General features: G+C 52.1%; 1 protein-coding gene across 1 annotated transcript; it reads right to left on the bottom strand.

Moving 5' to 3' along the window:
* Nucleotides 1-431: 431 nt before the first annotated feature.
* Nucleotides 432-8,109, bottom strand: SHISA7 (shisa family member 7). The gene is made up of 5 exons (XM_006026788.1): nt 7,538-8,109; nt 7,036-7,190; nt 1,779-1,844; nt 1,345-1,494; nt 432-1,021 (listed from the first exon to the last, which is right to left on the bottom strand). The coding sequence occupies exons 1-5, from the start codon at nt 8,107-8,109 to the stop codon at nt 432-434; spliced, it is 1,533 nt and encodes a 510-aa protein (XP_006026850.1).
* Nucleotides 8,110-23,308: the final 15,199 nt, after the last annotated feature.

The raw sequence follows: 23,308 nt of genomic DNA, 5'->3' as shown, positions 1-23,308 counted from the left end.
ACTGACTGGGGCTTATGACCTAGGTGTGCTCAAATCGATCTTGTTGTCATCAAAAGTTGACAAAGCCCAAGGCACAGATGTCATCTGGCACAAACAAGCCTGATGCCATCATGATATCATCAAAATTAACAGGGCCCAAGGTGCTGCCATTATCAAACAGGTATACGCCCCAAACAACACTGACATCCTTGAATGTCAACAGGCCTACAGCACTGACATCATCAAAAGTGGACGCTATCAAAGGCTGATGAAAGCCTTGGTGTCATCCGGCTGGGCCAGCATACAGAAGGGAGGCCACTTTGTTAAAGAAAACAAGACAGAGGAAGATGGCTGGTGCCATAGAAAGGATGGGGGAAGAGGCAGAGCAGGAAAAGAAGGAAGAGAACTATGGCCTTGGAAAGTTGAATCCACCTGAGTTGTGGCAATCTGCCTCACACAGTGACCTCATTCTTGCTCCCAGTGCGAAGGTGCTGGCTTGGGTGGTGCCCAGGAATGAATTGGAGCTGCTCAATGGTGCTCTGGCGCTTGGCACCAAAGCCCTGGCGCCGGTTGGCTGTGTGGTTGCTGCCTACATCCCAGGTAGTCTTGGGGGAATTGTTGGAGGTTGGATGGGAGTTCATTTTGATCATCTGGTGCCGGTCAAGCATGGGTGTGCTGCTGGCGCAGACATTTGTCTGGGACAGGGCTTTTTGGTGGCCCAACCGCAGCTCCTGGAAGGGCCCGGTCTGCTGATGGAGACGCTCAGGGGAAAGCAGGGGTTCTTGGGAGTGGAGGGCCTCACGGGAGAGCAGGCGCTCGTGGGAGATGACACGCTCACGGGGGATGGTGTAGTCATAGTGTGTAGGGCGGTAGCTGTCTGACAGGATATGCTCTTGTGACATGACACGTCGCGGGTTGGGGCACTTCTCTGTATAGTCCTCTCGGGCATAGTTCATCTTCATGGCATGTAGCGGTAGGGTCCCACGGGTCAGTTCCGCTAGGTGCCTCCGCTTCAAGTAGAAGTCGTCCATGTCCTTCTCAGCTGTGGTGGGAAGGAGGAAGAGGAGGAGAGGGGGAAAGAGATTGTGATAGATGGGGGCAGAGATGGAGGGAAGGGACCAAGGTGGGAAGAAGGGACAGCGAAGGTAAAGGACAAACAGGACAATGTCTCCCTTGCAAACACATTCTCTTCCCAACATGCTTCATAAAAAGAGCCAAACAGACCCTGCCCTGGGGCTGGTGCCCCCTGGAGGGAAAGGACCCTGTCCTACCACAACCCTTGCTCCAGCCAGTGCCTCTCCTGGGACTGGATCACAGCCAGATCCTCCAAAGGCGACAGACCCCTGCCACTGCAAATTAGCTTACCCAGGCGCTTGAGCGAGGAGTAGCGGTTGAGCTCTGACTTGACTGCTGTCTCATAGGATGGGGGCAGGTGTGAGAGATTGTGGAAGGAACGTGAGCAGGTGAGCGAGCTATACTTCATGGAGGGCGTTGGCGTGGGAGTTGCCCGCCAGTCTGCAGTGGGGAGAGAAAGAGAGAGAGAGAGAAGCCCCAGGGTCAGTGCCTGAGTCCCCATCTTGCATGTTTCCTTTTCTATTCCCTGCTTAATGATCCCAAGCACCCCGGGAGGAGTAGCAGTGAATTACCATTCCCTCTTCCATAACAGGTTTCCCCCTAATGTGCTGGGGTCACAGAGCAGGGGGAAGACTGAACCACTTGCCCCACAGGAGCCGGTGTATTCCCTCATGGATCTATACCCCCCAGGGCAGCAGGGCACAGGGCAGGGGCCCTTCACCTACCCAAGGTGGCAGCATGATGCTTGGGGCTACCCATGTTGACATGGATGTAGTTGTGGTGCAGGTTATCTGAAAGACAAGACATAGCACTTTCACTTATATAAGGGGATAAACCCATGCCTCCATCCCGACTTCCCACATTCACCATCTTGGCCACTCCCTGGACCCCTATCCCACCCCTTCCACCCTTCCTCTGCCCACTGCTGCCCCAAACCAGAGCACTTGTGTGGCCCCAAATCCCTCTTCCCAGTCTCAATTTTTCTCCTCTTTGCTGGTCAGGTTGGAAGGAGGTTCTATGCTGAACAGATAGACAGGCAGTAGATCTGATGTGGGGAGTCTCCTGCTTCCTCCACCTCCTTTCCTGGTTTTGCCATTTTTTTCCTGGTCCCTAAATGCACTGGATTTTGCCCATCCACTGGATTTTGTTTAGGGATGGTCCTGTTGCAGTTGCCCCACTAACTGAGAGCCCTGTCCTGGCCTGTGGTGAGGGGCAGCAATAAAATAGACACCATGGTCATGGTAAGGGATTCTTCCAGGATAATAACCCCCTTTCCCCAGGGTTTCCAATGGCAACTTGGGCAACCAATTCCATTGCATGGCATTTATGCCAACACAGCCTTGCTCCAGGACTCAAGGGGGGCCTCCAGGTTCATGCCTAGTGTCTCAGGACCCACAGAGGGTTGAGGGTGGCCAGAAGACTCCCATACTGCAGTCTCCAGAAGTCCCACAAAGCAAAAACAGATGCAAGAGACATGGGGGAGGTTTAGAACATCCAGGGAGGACAGTAGGGAGAGAACAAATGGATGTGTAGGTGTGAGGGCAGGGGTAGCTCTGGTTGGCTGGACAGAGAGGTGTGACAATGCAGGGGTGGGAAGGTGGATAATGTAGAGGGACAGATGGATGGGCAAAGAAGGATATTGCGCTATACCAAACCTGCCACACCCCCAGCTTCCACCAGGTGTCAGTGTGGAGCCATGTGAGCCCACCAGCTTTTCAGCCCAGAGCAGGGTACCTTCTTGCTGGGTCTTGGACGGGGAATATGGAGGTGCTGACACTGAAGCCAGGCCAGGGGGCAGAGAGTTGTCCCCAAGCAGGAAATGTACACCAGCTCCCAGGGTGGAGGAGAGTGCTCAGCATGAACTAAAGGATATGGGTGCAGAGCATCTGGATTCTAGCACTGCCCTAGAAGGGGATTGGGGTTTGGTGGTGTAAAGCTGGGAGGCTGGGAGTCAGGACTCCTGGGTTCCATCCTGGCTCCAGGAGGGGTATGAGGGATGCTGAGATGACTGATGAAACAATCGATTATGATCAGTCAGCTCCAAATAACATTTTTTCCCCAGAACAGGGACAGCTGAGGAGTCCAGGAGCTGCTGGGGGAAGAGCTGAGGCAGAGGCAGCAGATCAGAGCAATTCAGCATTGTCCAGATCAGTTGTGGGCACCTCCCCCCACCCCGCATCCTGTATGGGGCGGCAAGGGTCTTAGGAGCAAGGATGCCTGGGTTCTATCCTGGCGAGGGAAGGGGAGTGGGGTCTGGTGGGTAAGAGCAGGGGCTGCAAGTTGGTCAGAATGCCTGGGTCCTATCCTCACACCATCTCCCATCTGGCCTCCTTCAAAGACCCTCATCAACACAATCTGCCTCCAAATGGATTCTGGTTCCCTTGGCAGGAGATGAAAGAGTTAATGCCTCAATGGCCCCCCCAGCACTGCCAGCCCTGCCACAAACATTCAACCATCACAAACACCAAGACAGCAAGAACATGTTGCCATGGCAAACAGGCGATTTCCCAGCATGCGCTGCAGCACTGCTCCTGCTCTTCAGACCAATGCTGCCAAGCAAGGCTAGAGCAAATGGGGAAGATCGGGGGCAGGGGGCGTGGCTGGCATGGCTAGGGGCCTTTCTTCTGGAGGGAGCACCACCCCTGATCCAGCCCCAAGAGTAGGCAACTGGCTAGTTTAGGGGGTCCGGATGGGGTAGGGCCTATCCCTTCCAGAGACTGCTGGCCCTGCTGATCCAGATGTGCCCTCATGCTGATTGATTCTAGGCAGAGAGCAGAGAGAACACAGGAGGGGAAATCATCCAGGTCTTTACACTATAGCCTTATTGCTGGGCACCAGAGTGATGCTCAGAAGTGCACACATATGTGTGCTCACACACCCTGCACATCCCCACCCAGCCCCTGAGCAACACTCACATACAGAGTGATTGTCATTCACATACACACACATACAGTGTCATTGTCATGTGCACACTTACATGCATACACAGTGACTGTCACATGTACGCGCACATACAGAGTAATTCACACACATGCATGCATGCATGCACACAGTGACTGCTGCTCGCTCTTCCATGCAACCTCCTCCAGTCTGATGTACTCAGTCATGCACAGTGTCTAATAAACACATGTACAGAACACAATGCTCTCTTACACACATCCAGAGTATGCAGTGCTCACACCAGCTCTTGCACACCTAGTGGCTGAAGGGTGCACACAGAAATCAATGCTCTCACATGCATAGATGCATACATGCACTATGTGATCTTTACATGCACACACTTCGGTGCTGTCACACACACACACACATACACATTAGTGTTGTCACGCATACCCAGGTTGCAGGCTCAGACACACAGTGTCTGATGCCCTCTCCACACACACATATACAGCATCTTATGCTTTTTACACACTCAGCTTGGTGTTCTGTCACACACACAGTACCCACAGTTTACACATGCATAAACACACAAAGTGTGTAGACTGATTAAATTTTGTGTGTGGAAACCACACACACACACTTTAACGCTGCCTCCCACATATGCACAGAGCATGTGATACAAAAACATACATTGGAGCTATCATATCCATTTGCAAATACACATACCCATGAACACCCATGCATATATAAATACAGTACAGCATCTGATGCTGTCTTTATCTTGCTTATGCATAGTATTTAATGCTCCATCACACACATATAGACACATACTAGAGCTATCATTACCACACTCAAATACAGGTGAGTGTGCACGCATGTGCACACACACAGAGAGTATCTGATGCTGTTTCGTACACCCAGCCTGATGCTGTGTTCCACACAGCCACTAAAGATCACACTCACAGAAGATGATGCTCTTGTATACATGCCCAGTGTGGTAATGCTCACACCCCCATGAAGCAGCTGATGCTCACAAATATACACATGCAGTACAAACTCAGGTGGATGCTCCCAGTCACACACACACAGATCACAGGTCAGACAGACATGAAGACACAGGGCCTTTAATCTCACACACAGAATTTAAACCCCTCATTCTCCCATACAGGGCATGCAGCTCTCACACACCATGCACAGCCACACAACATCTGATGAGTGCATACCTTTGGTGGCTAATAAGCTCTTCCTTAAGGGCAATTCTACATAGCTAGCCACAGGCTTGGCACGCATCTGACAGTCACACACTTGAACACAGGTAGATAGAGTCTCTCTTTCCCTTACACACACACACATGCACGTGCATGTACATCTGCTGGTCAGCCCCTATTTGATGCACAAGCACACAGTGCATGGAGAAGGGCAGAGCAGTAGGGTGGGGTGTGGCCAGCCAGGAAGGAGGCCCAGGGATCAGGGGTGCACAATGGGTTAACAGTCTGAGGGAAGAAGAAGGGGTTCTGGGAGAGTGGTCATGTGCCCCCCAGGATGCCTAAGCACCTGGTGTGTGTGCCTCCCCTAGCTAGGTGTCCTTGAGGAGGGCACAGCTGGTGTATATGGAGGGGTGGGGGTGGAGAGGCACTGGCATCTGAACAGCTGGAAAAGCCGCAGGGTGCTGCCAGGCAAGGGGAGGGGAGACGGGACATAAAATATCCAGAGCATACAGGCACATACACACCATGCATCTGACAAGAGAAGCACAACACACTACATACCTGACAACACACAGCTCTGCCCACACACACAGGAGTCCATTACCTTTTAAGTACATAAATGTCAAAATTTCAGCTATCTAAGTGGTGTTTCTAACACTCACAAGCAGCTTCTATTACCCATACAGTGTGGTTGTGGGCAGGCAAGTACACAATTATGCACACATGTACCTGAGTGTAAGTCCTGGGAAGGAGGGGAAGCCCTTTCACATTCTAGCCCCAATAACTAAGTGGCCTTGATACTTACCGAAGAAGCAGAAAGTCCAGGTTCCAGACCCCTCCCCTCCACTCAGAGCGGGTTTGAACGTGTAACTTGCAGACCTGCACAGGTCTGACACTATACAGCTCTGGTCAGCACTCTTTTGGAAGTTGGGCCCCTGCCCCTTGCATTTAATATTTCCTGGGTAAACAGAGGAAGGGCAGTGCAGTGGGAATGAGTGCCCAGACTGCCAGGATCTCCTCCTTCCATGAAAAAAGCTACTTCATGGAGCTGCGCACCTTCTGACTTGCTCTCTTCCTCCTGGCCCCACATATCTACCTCTCATAACTGCCCAGGTGGCCAGCTTCAATAGCAGTGAATAGGGGGTCTATCTAACACCTGACTTGGGGTGTCGTGGTCAGACTGTGTGTTGGAAAGTCCAAGAAACTCAGGTTTGAGCCTCTTTGAGTGAGAAGGGCCTAGGACCTGGGTCTCCTGTTTCCTGGAGAAATATCTGAAGCAGAGGACTATTGGGGCCAGGACCGTCCCAGGGGAGGGGTTGTGAATTGGGGTGACTGCCCCGGGCTCTGTGGTTTGGGGGGCTCCGTGGAACTGGGCCAGCTTCACATCCAGCCAGTCACCACCCCCACTGCCACATCTGGGCACCGCACCCTGCCACGGTCATCTCTGACTGGGGCCATAACACAGGAGACTTCCATATCCTCCTCTGGTGTTTCACTAGGTTTTTACTAGGCAGAATTTTACAACTCACATGTACCCAGTCTACACATGTACCTGCCCAGCTGGCGTGCAGCCTACTGCACCTATGCAGTGGATGCTTTCAGGTCCACACTGCACAGGTGGGTAGGATCCAAACTGTGCATCAGGGTCAAATGTGCCACTCACATAGCTGGAGATCTGCCAGCTGGGTTCAGAAAGGGGAACAGCATTTGATCCATACTGCACATGCACTGACACACCCAGACAAATCCCACAACATGCACCCCCCCTACACCTGACCTACGGCCATAACACACCCCCAGTAAACGTTATCTGCCCCCCACAATACATCACCCCCCCACCAAGATATACTCCCCTACCCCCTACTCTTCCTACCCACAGCCCCTTCCCCAGTACCGTGGTTGCTCTTGCAGGGCTTGACCGTGCTGTACAGGTTCTTGGGGGGCCGGGTCGGGCCGTTGTCCTGGACCCCTGTGTTGAGTGTCGTGCTGTTGCTGCGCTCAGACCGTGAGCTGGTCCCTGCCTGGTGCCTGAGGATGTCCACCAGCGCCCTGGGAGCACAGGCAGTGTGTGAGGGACCCCTGCCTGGACCGCAGCAAAGCCAGGGAGTGCTCCAATCCTACCTGGCTGGCCTGCCCTGAGCTCCCCTTGCAAATTGTACTCCCAACTTCCTCTGAATACCATCCCACCCATCCCAGGTCCCCCTGATACCCCCACCCCCAACCTCACTCCTAGCCTCTCCTGATACTCCACTTTCATCCCCTTGCCACATTTGACCCCTCTTTTTCCCCAAGTCTCCTTTGGCCTCTCTCCCACCCAGTCACACCCCAAGCCCACTCTGACCCCCCATCCCTCAACCCCCCCACCGCAATCCCCAACCCCACCACCCTGCACTTACCTGGGCACATTGATCTCCCGTCCACGGGGCCTGCGGGATGCTTTGCTGAAGGCCACCTTGATGCCCACGCCCACAGCCAGGGTGAAGCTGATGACACCACAGATGACATAGACGGTGCTGTTGGCTGGGAACCGGTGGGGGCGCAGGTTGCCAGGGTCCCCCCAGCCAGGGCTGACTGTGGTGGAGGCCTGGGTATGGGCCCAGAAGGGTGTTTCGATGTTGGTGCAATGGGCTTGCTCTAGGCGCTGTGTGCGGTGCTCACAGCAGAAGCGATAGTGGCAGGTGCCACAACAGTACAGAAAGCCTCCCGTGGTGCAGTTGAAAGCAGCATCATACTGCCCCATCACATCATAGTAGCCCTGGCACGTTTCAGCTGTCCGGCCCCCTGCACTCGACCCTGCTGCCCCCACACCTGTGCCATTCGCCCCCACCAGGCGCCGCAGGTGGGCCAGCAGGCTGGGCAGGCTCCGGCTGTGGTTGGAGGGGCGGGGGGCTTGCACCACAGCCAGCGCTGGCCAGGAGCTCAGAACGTCCAGCACCGTCCACAGCAGCACTGTGAACATGTGGTACATGGTGTAGGCAGGGTGGGCAGGGGAAGGGGTGTGTAGGAGTCCCAGACAGCACAGGGTGGGGAGCTGGCACAGGGAGGACAGAGAAGCACTTGGGAGGTGGTCTGGGGTGTGTGTGAAGGGAGCAGTCCAAGAGGGACCCTTAAGGCAGCATTGAGATCATGGGCCTGGCAGGGCTGGGGGACAGGGAGGTGCAGCGGCTCTTGGCCTCAGGAGACAACTTGTTGGTTAGGTTATAAAAAAGCGCTGGTCAGTAGAAAAGAAAAGAAAGAGACCTGGGGAAAGAGAGAGAAAGGGCACAGATGAAAAGGCCCAGAGGACTGGACTACCCCAGTGCCCCAAACTTGCCTGTAACAGTTCAGACTCCTGAAGTGCATCTTGGAAAGGCAGGAGAAGAGAAGCTGGGCACTAGGACAACCCTCCCCACAGCACCCATAGGGGATAATGGAGACCCAAAACTGAGGCAGAGGGCTACCTGAAGACCCCAGGTTGCATGTCCCCAACTCAAGGACATCACTGCACTCCCTCTGTTAGATCCGCAGCCCCCTCAACCCTAGCATGGAGAAACTGCTGCCCCCCTGCTACAGTCTAGCCTCCCACAAACTCCAGTATTGCCACACGCCTTCACCCCCAGCTAGAGTCCGGCTTCCCAGCTATAGCCAGGCCTCACTGAACCACACATCCGTAGCCCCTCTGCTGTAGGCCAGGCATCTGAAACCCAGTGCTGAAATAGGTCTGTACCCCTCTGCCAGAGCCCTGTCCACTGAACTCAATGTTAGGACACACTTGCACCCACTCTGCAACACTGCAGTGCCACCTCCCTCCCCCCACCTCTCCCCCCAGGGCTGACTTCTTTCAGCACTCCCACTGAAAGAGGTCAGTTCCCCTGAACCCAGTGTTCAGAAACCACTGCGACCCCTTACACTGGAGCTCAGCCCCCCTCAACCCTCAGAGCTGAGACATGCCTGAGCCCTCTCTTTTGCAGTCACCTATAGCCCAGGCCCCTCAGCCCAAGCAGTGAGACACCACTGTACCCCTCTACTGTATTCCAGCCCCAAAACCCTAATGCTGAGACACCACGGCACGCTTCTGACAACGCGCAGCCTCCTAAACCTCAGCCCTAAGATACCCCTCTATCCATCAGCTCTAGCCTCAACCCCAGCAATGAGACCAAAGTGCTCCCCCTCAGCTGCAGCACTGTTCCCCTGACCCCAGCTCTGAGACACCACTGCACCCCCTTTGCTAGAGATCACCTTCCCCACCTCAGTGTTAAGGCATGTCTGTGCCCCTTCTGATGGCACCCCTCTGTGAGTGGGTACCAGTACCACCTTAAGTTGAGGTGCAGCCTGTATGATCCTTGCTCAGTCCAGGCCTCTCTAGCTTCCCCACCTAACTTGTCTGACATGCCGTGTTTCCTCAGCAACTGGGTTGGTGGGAGAGGGTTTTGCCCCAAGGGATACAGTACATCCACCAGCTGAGGCTCAGCAGTGTCTCGTTGAATATGTAGTCACCCCACACTTAACAATGTTAAGTGTGGATCAAGGATCCACCATCAGGCCTCATGCGCCCTGGCCTCTCTGCAGGTCCACTGCTCACCTGGGCTTCTCCCAGCCTAAGCCCTTCCTTAGGCCTAGTTGTGGTCCTTCTACTGGGCTCTCAATAGTCCTGCCCTTTCTCCAGGCAAATCCATCTTAACTGGGCTCCTCCCTACTTTGGTCCTTCCCCAGGCCTATTCACAGTCTCTGTACCCTAGGTCTTGCCTCCTCCAGCAGGAGGTCTTTTCCTTCCCCCTGCCAGAGCTAAGGTGAGATGAGAACAATGTCCTGCAAACATCATCAGTGCACCAATTTGTCTGGAAAGAAAACATGGGAAGTCATTCTCAGTCTCCCCTCAGCATGCCTGGGCACTGCTGCACCCTTGGGCAGCCGTGGCCCATAAGCCAGTGCTGGTGGCTGTGCTCCCACTATAGATGGCAGCAGCAGCTGGGTCAGCAGCATACCAGCTGTTATTTTTGTGTCCCAGTTGCCTTCCCCATACCTCCACCCCAAGTGACACCACTGACTCTGGACTCCATCTCCTGGGGGTCCTTCAGAGCCCAAGCCCTACTCATCATCTCAAAGTGTTGCAAGTCCTGATCATTTAGACAGCCCTTCAGCAACTGGATTAAGTTCTGGGGCATTGTCCAGGGAGCTTGTTCTTTTCCAGATAATTTTGTTTTAATATTTCTATCAAGTTTTTTAAGTTATTGTAAGCTTCTCTGAGCCTCTTTTAGAGAGGGCAGCATATCAATCCAATAACTATAAAATACAATTCTGCTCTTCCACTGTTGTCTGCCTTTCTCCTATCCCTGCTAGGACAGGGCCTTCCAGCCTGAGTCATTCCTCTGAAAGGGCTTTTCCCTCTCTTCCCTTCCTTCTTCATAATGGGGAACAAGGGGGGGTGCAATTACATATCTCAGCCCCCTTTTCTTCCTACCTGGGGGGCTGTTCTCTTAAACATCCCTTCATTAATTAGTTCTTCAGGAAAAAAAAATCAGCCTCTGCATGTTGGTTTCCTGGTCACTGTTCTATGGAGAAGTGACACAGTTGCAGACCTCCTAAGTACTAGCTTGTCAGCCTTGCATTGTCCACCTTCATCAGTTGTAACCAATTTGGTGGGGCATAGTCTGTGATTATTGTGAAGTGTTATCTCCCCAAGAGATAATAGTGCAGGGTTTCCACAATTCACTTGATGGGCAAACACTTCCTCTCAATCCTCAAATATGGCATGATCATATAGTTTCCTGCTGTTGTAAACTATGAGGTGCTCTTGGTCCCTTCTTTCTACAATAGGACCATCTTAGTAGCTATGTTGGAAGCACCAGTCAGACGTCTTCACCACTGGATAGCTATATAATGCTTTCTTCATTTGTTGGAAGACATGTTCACACTCGGCTGATCACCTAACTTTTATACGTGCTGTAGCTTTCATTAAGTCTAATAATAGGGTTGTAATCTCAGAAAACCACAGTACAAAGCACCTGTGATAGTTGATCAGTCCCAAGAATGCCCTCACCTGCTTCTTTGTCCTTGTCTGTGGGGCCTGAAGGTGGTCTATCAAGGTCCATATCTGCCTTTTTCCTACTTGGAACCCAAGGCAGCATATCTTTTCCTTCCATAGGACACATCTTCCTGGGATTGCCATCAATCCCGCTTTCCTCAAGTCCCAAAACACTACTTCTACAGCTCTCTGCAAATATGCTGTAATATTGTCAATATAAGCAGCCATGTATTCGTGATGGATTCTCGGTACATGGTCTATAAGTCTCCAGAAGGTTGGTCTAGCTCTGTGTAACCCAAAAGACATCCTTCTAAACTTAGGAAGGCCCCACAAAGTCACAAATGCTGTTTTTTCTTGAGATTGGCAGACCAGGGGTATCTGTCAATATCCCTTTACTTGATCTAAGGTGGATATGCACAGTGCCTAGCTGATTTCCTCCAGCATTTCATCCACTCAAAACCCTGGGTGGACCTTAAAGTGTACTATCCCATTCACCTTTCTGAAGCCAGTACATAGGCATATTGACCCATCTGGCTTTGGCCCCACTGGGACTTCACCTGACATTCAGATTCTGTTATTACTCCTATTTCTAGCATTTTCTTCATTTTAAACCCCATTTGTGCTTCTCGTCTCTTAGGAATGATCCTCCATCCCTCATATACCACTTATCCTGCTGGGATTTCTATGTTGTGCTGCTCTAGTTTGTTTGGCTTAGTACTGCGATAATCACATCAGAGCATTTTGTCGTCATATTTTGCTTGTTCTCATTGTAGGGCTGTCAGCTGCATCCCAAGTGTCATCAATAATGATCTGGGTTTTCCGTTTCCCATGGAAAAATGTGGATTTTCCCTTTTAATTGAGAAAAACACGGATTTCTCATTTTAATGAAGAAACATGTGGAGTTTCCACTTTTACAAAGAGCTCTCTGCAGGCAAGCAGAGTTCCAGTCTGCAAGGGGCTGGGGGGATTAGAAGGAGGGTGGTCAGGCAAGGGGCACCATGTGCACGTATATGCACATGGCTGCCAGGCAGCCTGGACAGCAGCTTCCACAGGTAAGTCTGGTGGAGAGGCAGGGTAGGGGAAGGAAGAAAGACTGAGATCCCCATAGGGAGGTAGGAAGGGAGTGAGTTTGGCAGGGCTGAGACCGGAGCTGTTGTCCAGCTGGGCGGTGCATGGGGCTTGGGGCCACAATTTGCAGTCGCAGGGCCTGAGCAGGGAGCAGGATGAGGCCATGGGTGGCTTGTTCGGGGGGTGCAGGGGTGGGGCTGGCTCCCTACCTCTGCATGCACTCCCAGGGGGGACACGTGCCCCCCAGATCTGTGCACGGGGCAGAGGCGGATACAAGCTGCCCACTGTGGACTCAGGCTCCCTGCTCTGCTGCCCTCTCACTGGGGCCTCCACAGCCCAGCAAGCAGGACCCGGCACGTAGGGCTGGGCAGCGAAGCTCCTTGCTGCTGTAAGCCCTGCACTGCCCTGGCAAGATGCGCCCTGCCTGCCCACTAGCAGCAGGATAGTAGAGCAAAATTTTGTTTCTTGCTGCTGCCAGGTGGGCAGGGGGCGCCTCACCATGGTGGCATGGGGCTCACAGTGGCAGCAACAAGCTTCTCTGCCCCGCCCCACTCTTTGGGTCTCGCTGCCTGGGCCACAGAGCACGAAGGGGAGGGCAGCAAGGCAGGGAGCCAAAGCGTGCAGTGGGCACCCCACAACCACACTCTCCCCCCCACCCCGTCCATGGCATCCATTCTGGCCATGCTGCCCGCAAGGCAGGGGAACCAGGCTCTGTGCTCAGCTCCCCATTTGGGCTGCAGCAGCTGCTGCCTCCTGTAGGTGGCAGCTGGGGCTTAGGTGCTGCTGCGGGGGGCAAGGCGCTGCAAACCTGGGTCCCTGGCCACATAGCTCTAGCAACTGGGGGCCCCCTCTGGCAGGGCTTGTGGGGCAGGGGGCTGTGGGGGGGGAGTAAGGGGCACCTGCAGGGCTGGCGGGCTGTGGCTTTGAAGTGAGGGTACTGGACCTGTGTCCTGGTGAGTGAAGGGGGCAGGGGGTGCTCTGATAAAAAACCCAAAATCGAATACCAAAATTTATAGGTATTTCGAATTTGTGTTATTATAGTGATTGAGGCACTGGTAGGTTTCCAAATTGCTTTAAATTTGTAAATATATCAAGAAAACATTGTGTTCAATTGATACCTATATATATGTGTGTGTATATATATATATATAGCGGCAATTCACTTTAATTTCAGATTTTGGATTCTTATCAAAGAATTTTCAGTTTTTATCAGAGAATCTGTGATTTTCAACATAGAAATCAGGATCCCTGGTCATTGGTAAAGGTCTACCCAGTTCATGATTCCGTGGATTTTGTGGAAAACGCAAAATATGGGATTGTCCAAGAATTTAACTTAACAAAATAAATAAATAAAATGCTGGCTCTCCAGTGGGGAAGGAACTTGCCCAAGGGGCACGGCACCGGCTGGTGGGGCAGCACAAAGGGCAGTAGTTGCCTCACCGAGGGCCACTCCACCTGGCTCCAGTTACACTGAAGATGATGGCCAACCCCCTCATCCCTCCTTCCCGCACCAGGGCATAGACGCCTACCTTAACAGACTGTTTTTATTAACATAAACATAAATTAGTATTTCTAAACTTTGTGTACAACTTTACATATAATTTACTTTGTATGAGCACATCCAAAAAATATCTGCAAAATTTGCTATTTATACTACAGCCAACCCACAAAAATTGTTTAGTTTCTCTGCAATTTAAGTAGGCTCCAGTCACCAGTAATGCTCCGCCCCATTCTTCTACATTATATCCAAGCTCCTACTCCTGTGGGTAGGGTACCACCAATAGTATCTCCATGGTTTTAACACATTTACAGGATATATCTGTCTAGCCTTCTTTCTATTTGGTTGCAATACTTAGTTGAACTGGCCCCACCTGCCTCATAATTCTGTATTAGCCTTGCCAACATACTGTCAGTTTAGATTCACTCTCCAGGAAGAGGACTAGGATCCTGTCACCTATTTGGAAACTTTTTCTCCTGTGCTTATCAGATACAGAAGATCTCCTGGTTTTGCTGAGTTCCTTGTAAATTTTCCCTAGTCATTCCCTCTCCACACCCCCACCTCCAAAATTAATCATTCCTTGTGTTGCAGCACATACAGTATGTGATTTCTGCTGCTACTCACTTGTTTTTCCCACCCTTCCTTAATTAGATCCAGAACTCTTTGGGGCTGTATCTCCCATATGGAAGTTCAAATGATGAGAACCCTGTTGAGGACTGTGGGCCCTCCCCTAGTGCAAACATCTGTGCCCCGTGCCATGGTCCTTTTTTATGAAATGCCTTAACATTCCTTTGAGGGTTCAATTAAACCAGTCTATGGATGGTACACAAACAGATTTGTTATGTGCAAGGGTTTGCAGAGTTCCGGTATAACCCGAGACATAAAGTTACTGCTTTGATCAGATAATACCTCTCCAGGTAGACCTACCCTAGCAAAAAATTTCAGTTATTCTTTTTGGCTAACATAAGGCCTGTTACAGTTCACATCAGGATTGCCTCTGGGTAGTGCATGCTATACATGACTAGTGTATATCAGTAGCCTGTGGTGCTCCTCTCTACTGGTCCTACACCATCCAAAGCTACTCTCAGTCAGAATCTCCATCAGGCGAATTGGCACCAGTGGGGAAGGCTGGAAGCCAAGATGACTGTTCCCTATCCCAGCCCTACCTCTGTGACACTCTGCTACTGTTTTCCTATCTGCTGCCCTCTGGGCTGTGTAGCTTCCCAGGGTAGCTAACAGCCTGGGCCTACCCTTCATATCTTCTGCTCACCTCCTGATAAGGGGGAGCACTGGTCCTCTCCAGAGCCAGTGAGATGCTACCCACTCCCTGGGCCTTTGAGCAGAACCACCAGTTGACAATCTAATCTCAGCAAGAGTCACAGAAATCTTCGATCTCCCAAAAGATCCTCAGATAGTAAAACCACAACGGGGCATGGTCCCTTGTTTTATCATGTCTCAAGTGCCCCACCACCATGGGTGTCCCATGTGCAACCCTCATCACAACCCTTATGTACAGGTTGGGTACTAGCAATTGTTTAATTTCTTTCATTCTATTCTTTCATTATCTATTTGATGTAACAGCTTGTTGCATACGTCAAATCTGGGGGGGCAGTTAGGGCATTATGAAATCTGGGCATTGTATCTCCCCATTAATCCCTGCCAGGTTTCCTTCTTAGATCTTCTGGAATCCATCCTCCCAAGCCTGCTCTACTTTTAATTGGTTTCTGATTATAATTCTCTCCATGTCTGTTATGTCTGGATCACTTCTTCCACCTCCTCTCTAGACTCCTCTACACAGTCAGCCTCCTCTTCCTCTTCTTTATAGGGACATCAGTCTTTTTTCCACTAGGCCCTCTGCTCTGTTAGTTCCCTTCTTTTCCTTTCTGTTCCATCCTGAGCTCTCTTCAACCAAGGCATTCTCCATCAGGCCTCTAAAATCTGATCAACCTTTGCCAAGAAACGTAGGGTAGGGGAGTTGATTTGTGAGACATGCCAACAATTAACAGGTTTGCCCTACGACTGTTATCCTCACTCAGTCCCACCTATACATTCAGGCTTCTCTATGTGAACATGCCAACGTGCAATGGGCTACCAGCTTTCTCTCCTTCTCTGGGACCAGGTCTACCTTTAAAAATGTTTGTCCTCACCCTGCATCAATGAGAACTACCACTTTTATTCCCCTAACCTTGGCTCAGGTTTCCAACTAGCTGAAACCCTGTACCTCTTGTGCCCTGTCATCATTCCAATATCCCATAACTACAGGCCATTTCTTTCCCAGCATCACAATGCTTAGGCCTGATGTCTTTCCTCTGGCCATTTGGTGGTCTTTCCCAAAGAGGAGAGGCTTCTCTCTGTGCCTCAGAACAGCTCCTGGCCATATGTCCTAGCCCTCCAAACCAAAAGCAGCCCCTATTCTGCCTCTCTTACATGTGACAGGCCCCAAGTCCCTCTCCCATATCAACATTTCTCTCCGGGTCGTTTTTGGTGTCCAATCAACACTCAGGTCTCAGCATGCTTTGACCTCCCCGTTAGCTATCACAAAGGCCTCTATCAACTCTATCGTCCTCTCCAGCATGTGAGAAGGGTACCATCACACCCACCCCCTGGTGCTGGAGTCTTGGTCCAAGATAAGTTGCTCCAGGATGCCCAGTTTTACTAGCACCTCTGAGGTTCTTGTCTCTGGCTGTAGCCATCTCTGTGCTGCATCTCGAAGCAACTGTGAATGCAGTACTGTACATCTACCGGCAGAGGCTCTGCAGGGTCTCCTTGAACATGCAGTCATGCCTACCTCCCCTTTGTAGCCATCCCACATTTTACAGTGTCCCTGGTTCCATTATCAGGCCTCCTGGGCTCCAGTGTCTCCACAGGCCCACTCAGTCTCAACAAAGCTCCTCTTAGCACAAGTCTTTCCTTATGCTTGGTTGTGGTCCTTCTGCTGGAGTCTCACTAGCCCTGGCTTTTCTCCAAACAACTCCATCTTAGCTGGGTTTCTCTCAGCTTTGACCCTTCTCCAGGTCTAGTCACAGTCTCTATACTCTAAGTCTGGCCTTCTCCAGCAGAAGCTCTTTTCTTTCCACCTGCCAGAGCTAAGGTCAGATGAGAGCAGCATGCTACAAAACCCATCAGCGCACCAGTTTGTCTGGTGAGAACATGTGGAAAGTCATTCTCAGCTGTCTCTCCTCAGCTCTAGAGCTCCCTCCCCTTGGGGTCCCTCAGAGCCCAAGCCCTGCTCATCTTCTGGAGTGTCACAAGTCCTGTTCCTTTGGGCAGCCCTTAGGTAGCCGAGTTAAGTTCTGGGGCATTGTCTGGGGAGCTTGTTTTTTTTCCAGATTATCTTGTTTTAATATTTCTATCAGGCTTTATAAGTTATCTGGTTGTTATCGTAAGCTTCCCTGAGTCTCTTCTGGAAAGGGCAGCATATAAATCTAAAAATTAAATACAATTCTGCTCTTCCCCTGCTGTTTACCTATGTCCTATTTATGCCAGGGCAAGGCCTCCCAGCCTGAGTCATCCCTCTGAAAGGGCTTTTTCCTTTCTTCCCTTCCTTTGTTGAAATGGGGAACAAGGGAGCCCCATCACACCTCTAAACTCCAGCACAGAGACATGTCTGCACTTGTCTGACAGAGCCCCTCTGTATCCAGCACTGAGAAACTGCTGCAGTTCCTCTGGTATACTCCTCTCCCCTGAAGCCCTGCAGAGACCACACATTTACATCCATTTGCTATTGCTCACCTCCCTGAACCCAGCATTGAATCATGGGTGCATTCTCTCTGCCGCAGTCTTCCTCTGGCCTACCCATGTCTCTGCTCCCTTCCTGCTTCTGTGATTGGTACAGGTTCAACTCTCCCAAGCACTTTGTCTTCCCTTCAGCCTATCTGCACCGCAGTGCAGGGCCCTCAGGCCCATCCTTACCCATCTGTGCCCAGACAGCCAGGCACTGATGATCTCTCAGAGGTGTGAAGTACTAGGGGCTACACCTACCTCTCCCAGTGCCCAACATCTGCTCAGCAGATGTGGTGGGAGCTAAACTACCTCTGCCCTGAGTGTGGGGCAGCTGGGTGCTCAGAGACATGGGTGCCATCTGGCATGGAGACAAGTCTGGCCTCTAGGCAGGGTGGCTTAATAGATGGAGCACTGCCTGGGGAAGAACTTGGAGATCTGTGGAGGAAAGCACCTGGAAAGGGTTAACCATTTCAGGTGCCAGTGTCCACTCCAGGAGGAACTTAGATACACCATCCTGGGTATGGGGAAGTACCCGCCCTGCTCAAAGGCTCAGGGAGTGGGTAGCATCTAGCTGGCTCTGGAGAGGACCAGCAGTCCCCCTTATCAGGAGGTGGGCAGAAGATATGAAGGGGAGCCCAGGCCATTGGAAGGGTAGGCCCAGGCTGTTAGCTACCCTGGGAAGCTACGCAGCCCAGAGGGCAGCAGATAGGAAAACAGTAGCACAGAGTGTCACAGAGTTAGGGCTGGGATAGGAAACAGTCATCCTGGCTTCCAGTCTTCCTGCTCCAACCCCCAAAGCACAATGTCCTCCCAACTGGGCTAGAACCCAGGTGTTTATACACATGCCCCAGGAGTGCAGGGGGGACACTTTAATTAAAGCAGCTCTGAGAGCCACTCTATTTAAAGCGCCTGGAGCGTCTCACATATCATTGTCCCTGCGGTGAAAAATGGCGGTAGGGGCACTTTAACTAAAGCTCACTGAACAGGCTTTATAAAGTTCAAACGCCCTCACCACCATTTTTCAGTGCAGGGATGCTAATACAGGAGATGCTGGAGTCTGCTGGAGTGCTATAACTACCATGCTCCAGCAGATGTAATTAATTGAGACTGCTCTGACACGCTGTAATTCCAGCGTGTCAGAACAGTCTTGCTGCACGTGTATAGGTGCCCCATGAGTCCTGACTCCCATCCCCATGCTCTAAGTGACCAGACCTCCTTCCTAGCTCAGGGGTGTCCAGGAACGTAGACCAGGAGAGGGGAGCCTCTGGGTCCAGTCCATCCAGGACCTGCATTCACAAGCAATCATTAATGGAAGGAATCCCCTAAATCACCACAGCAAACCCTCACCTACAACTATAGGGATACAATACCCAAAACACCACATCACCTTACAATGTGCCATAGGTTCAAGCAGGGAGACATGGCACTGTCAACATCCTTGCCCCTACAGTGACAGGGAAGGAGTTGGTTAATAGATACTCAGAGGAGCCTAGGAAAAGGTCCATGACTTGCTGCACAGAGGCAGGCAACCACCCTCCAGTCCATACCAACCTGGCCCAGGGGAAAAAAATCCTTCTGGACCCCATATGTATGGGTCTGACTCTAAGTAGAAGAGCAAGACCTTCAGTCAGGCCACTCTGGTTTCCAGGAGTGGCAGAAGCATCACTGTGCCCCACTCCCGCAGTCAAACTCTCCAACCTGAGCTGAGGCCAACATCCCAGCACCTCAGATGAAGGCGAAGGAAACCCAGAAGCCAGCACCATTCATGTGTGCCCCTTGTATACATACATGTCTAAGATAACACGAATGAGCATACATCTGACAGTCTGTGTTTGTGCCCCAGTGTGTGCATTTGTGACAGTGTGTGTCTCCCCCCAGGATATATGTAATAGTGTGTGTATATGTCTGCTTATCTGTGACAGTGTGGGTGTAGCTGGGAGTGTGTGACTGTCTCCAGCAAGTCTTTCTCCACTATGATAGTGTAAGGGTGTATAATGCGTGCATCCAAGATAGCGTGTACTTGTGTTAATCTGTGAAGGTACGTGTGTGTATGTGTTATTGCATGTGTGCATGCCCAGAGAGTGTTTCACTGTGACAGTGTATGGGTATGTGCATGCTGAATACGTGTATGTGTGACCAGGGTTCAAATTACACTTTGATTCTTGGGGGGTCTGCAAAAAAAATTGGGCTGCACATCACAATACTCTGATAAAATCAGAAACCCCCCAGGTTATGATTTTCAAATCTTACATGGGGCTCTTGTCTTTTATGGGGGGGTTTAGCCCCCGCCCCCCAAATTTGAACCCTGTATGTGTCTACATGTGTGCATCAGGGACAGCCAGGTCATGTGTGCTGATTGTGCCCATATGTACACGTGTCATCATATTCTGCAGTCCACTGTGCATGCATGTCCCTGTGCTTATGTGAGCAAACTGCACATGGTGCAATCATTGGGTGCATGCCTGCACCTCTCTTTAGCACAGCCTGTCCCCGGGTGTGCGTGTGTGTGGTTCGTTGTGTCCCTGCCTGTCCCAGCAGCCGGTGTTTGTCATTCACTCTCCATCTGTTTCTTTCTTTCTCTTTTCCGTCTCTTCCTCCATCCCTCTGCCTTCTACCTTCCCTCTCTCCCCCTGTCAGGGCCTGCCAGATCCCTCCTGACCACAGGAACAGAGGAGGCAGCTTTCAGTCATGTACGCACACCATTTTTTAACTGCTTCTTCAGTCATCCGCACTGCTGCTCCCCAAACTTCAATACCCTGTAACTGCCAGCTGTGCCAGGCACACAGACCTGGACAAGTCCCACACAATACAGATGCAGGTGTTAGCTCTGCTTGGGCTGTAATACAGGCAGGGGGCCACAGTCATCTCACAATGACCTGCCAGAGTTTGGCCAGTTACTCACAACCATCAGCTCCTGATAGGGCCATCATGGGATGACAAACACCTACAACGCTCTTGTGTTGGCCAATTACTCACAGTCCTCTGCTCCCAACACAAGGGAACTGTGGCTCCTGGAGCACCCTTGCACTAGTTAATTCTGCACAAACCTTTATTACTCACTAAGCTGTAAGCACTTCCAGAAGCTCTCAGGTTAGTCTGTTACCCACAAACTTGTGCTCCCAAGGGGGCTGCCACAGAACAGGAGCTCTCAGGATGGCATTATGTTTGTAAACCATCCGAAATGTTTTGTCACTAACAGGCCCACTCAGCCAGGACTCTCGTGACAACCTTTGAAAGCCGGTGGGCCGAAATAACGCAGCTCGGCCTGAGGTAAGTCGACTTTCAGCCTGGCCACCATTGCCCCCAATTCTCCCTCCTGCTGCTGCATATTTGAATCGCCCCACTGCCATGGCATGTGTGAACCCCCCACTGCCGAAGCACTGTCACTATTAGGGCTTTGCAGGCCAAATCAAAGTGTTCAGTGGGCTGAACCCGGGCCACAGGCTGTCGGTTACCAACCCCTGCACTAAGCAGCACACAGTCCCACATTGCTGTTGTGCTGGCCTGTTAACCACAGGACTTTGGTGTGCCAAAAGCAGGGAAGTTGCTCCCACAATGCCCTTTGCTTTTGCCTCGTGATCAGCGCCCATCAAGCCACACATGCCACCAGTCGTCATTTCCACAAGGCTAACTCCTGCCAGTGACAGTAGCCCCTCCACTTCCCTCACAGCCCCTTCTCACCTCCCCCCACCACAGCCACCCCTCACGCATGGCAAAAGCACTCAGTGCCTCTCCCCCCACGCCACCACTGAGTCCTCCTTTACACCCCGGCCAGGACCGTGCACGGAGTCAGCTGCACACTGCGCAGCGTAGGCGCTCCCAGAATACCCTCCTGTGGGGCAATTACCCACTATGCTCTGCTCCTGGAGTCGTTGCTATGGCACAGGCATTCCCAGAACACCTCCCTGCAGAGCAATTACCCACAATCCTCTGCTCTCAGCAGCGTTGCTATGGCATGGGCATTTCCAGAATACCCTCCCGCAGGGCCATTACCCACAATGCTCTGTTCCTGATGCGCTTGCTATGGCGTAGGCAGTCCCAGAATGCCCTCCTGCAGGGCCATGACCCACAATGCTCTGCTCTTGATGGTGCTGCTGTAGCACAGGCAACTCCAAAGTCCTCCTGCTGGCAACGACCCACACGGCTCCACACTTCATGGCCTGGACAGATCCTGAATGTCCACTGTAGGACAGTTACCCACAATGCCCTGTTCCCAGCAGGGCACCATGAGATGGGCATGTACACGATGCCCTCTTGTCAGGCGGTTATCCATGGTTCTCTGCTATCAGCAGAGCACTGTGGGATAGACTGCCCCCAAACACTCTCCTGAGACTGATTAGTCACAATCTTTTCCTCCTGGCAGGGGTGCCATGGGTCAGACTAGCTCCAGTGCCTTCTTGGAGGGTAATTACCCACAATCCTCTGTTCTAGGTAGGCTTGCCATTGGCCAAGGGCTCCCAGAGTGCTGGCCAATTTCCCATAATCCCCTGCTGTCAGAGGCCAGCTGGGGGCTCCCCGGGGCAGCAAGGCAGGCATGGCTGGCCTGGGCAGAGGTGTAATAATGCATCTGGGTGCCCAGGGAAGCTGTCACATGCAAAGCAGCTGCTGCTGCACTGTGCAATCACAATTGCCATCTCGTGGCTGAAGCACCAGCCATTGTTTTCCATCATGCCCCCCTAGGCAGCACCTGGGGCAGCTGCTTTGGTCTCCCTGCCCTCATTACCCCACCGGGCCTGGGAAGCTCTGGTGGGCCATGAAGGAGCGAAGTGGAAAGAGGCTACATAACTGGAGACTCCCTCAAGCTGCTGAGATGCGTAGCCCCCTCTGTCTGCCTTGCTCAGCACAGGGCCTTAGAAACAGGCAAGGAGAAATGGAGTGCAGGCCAGCAGGCTCCAGCATCCCTGGCACACCAACTGGGGGGACCAAGGCCACTAGACCCCATCTCCTCCCAGACCTGGGAGAGACCCTGTGCTAGGGCCTATTGCCAGGGTCTCCTGGGTGCACCCCAGGGGCTCCTCCCCACCTCCCCAGGACTGGGATGTCCCTGTGTCCTGAAGACCCTAAACATGCCCCACCCACCCCAGATCTCTTGCAGGTTCAGGCCCCAGTGCAAGCAGGCCCCCCACCCCCTCACTTTTCTGACAGCTTTGCTGAGCCCAAAGGATCAAGGCAGCCTGTACTGTTGCCATGGCGATGGCTCCTTGGAAACCACAGTCCCATCCCCCAGCTTCTCTCCCCTCCTCCCCTTGGGAAATGGGCAGGAAGACTTGGCCAGGCATCCCACCCTGCAACACCCCAGCTAGCTCACCACCCCTAGGCGCCATCTTCACACCTGCCAGCACGAGGCACTAGGGCTTGTAACTACCTCTCCAGTGGTCCCTCTATTCCTCTGTCCATCCCTCCACCCCCCAAACTCCCTCCATCCATCTAGCCATCCCTTCATCCATCTGTCCATCCAACCACCTAATCCCCATTACCCAGTCCCTCCACCCATCCCTCCAATTCCCAATACTCCATCTCTCTGACCATCGTTTCATCTCCAATAACTCCTCCATCCCTCAGCACCTCATCCATCCCTTCCCGCTCCATCTAGTTTTTCATACAACTCCTAATGCACACTCTCACCAGAACTTCCACATCTTCTGGCCTATTCATACTCACACTCACCAAGATTCATCTCCATTCATCCACACAGTCCGTTGTCAATAGTTGTGTACACATGCACATATGTTAACATGCTGGGGCAGAGTTGCACACACACCCTTGCACACACACACATGAACAGACATGCACACTCATGTATGTGCAAGTACACATGTGCAAGCTCACATGGACATGTCATTTCACACACACATGCAAAGCTCACAGGTGTGC

Source organism: Alligator sinensis, unplaced genomic scaffold, assembly GCF_000455745.1.
Source record: "Alligator sinensis unplaced genomic scaffold, ASM45574v1 scaffold709_1, whole genome shotgun sequence".
In the NCBI taxonomy this organism is placed as follows: Eukaryota; Metazoa; Chordata; order Crocodylia; family Alligatoridae; genus Alligator; species Alligator sinensis.
Note: the sequence above shows the minus strand (reverse complement) of the source record. Positions and strands in the feature narration are given on the sequence as shown.

Excerpts from the sequence above, each read along its gene's own strand:
- SHISA7 (XM_006026788.1), bottom strand. The coding sequence starts at position 8,109 with ATGTACCACATGTTCACAGTGCTGCTGTGGACGGTGCTGGACGTTCTG. Across the intron at positions 1,845-7,035 it reads GCCCTGCAAGAGCAACCACG|ATAACCTGCACCACAACTAC; the intron begins GTACTGGGGAAG and ends CTTGTCTTTCAG. Across the intron at positions 1,022-1,344 it reads CTCCTCGCTCAAGCGCCTGG|CTGAGAAGGACATGGACGAC; the intron begins GTAAGCTAATTT and ends TTCCCACCACAG.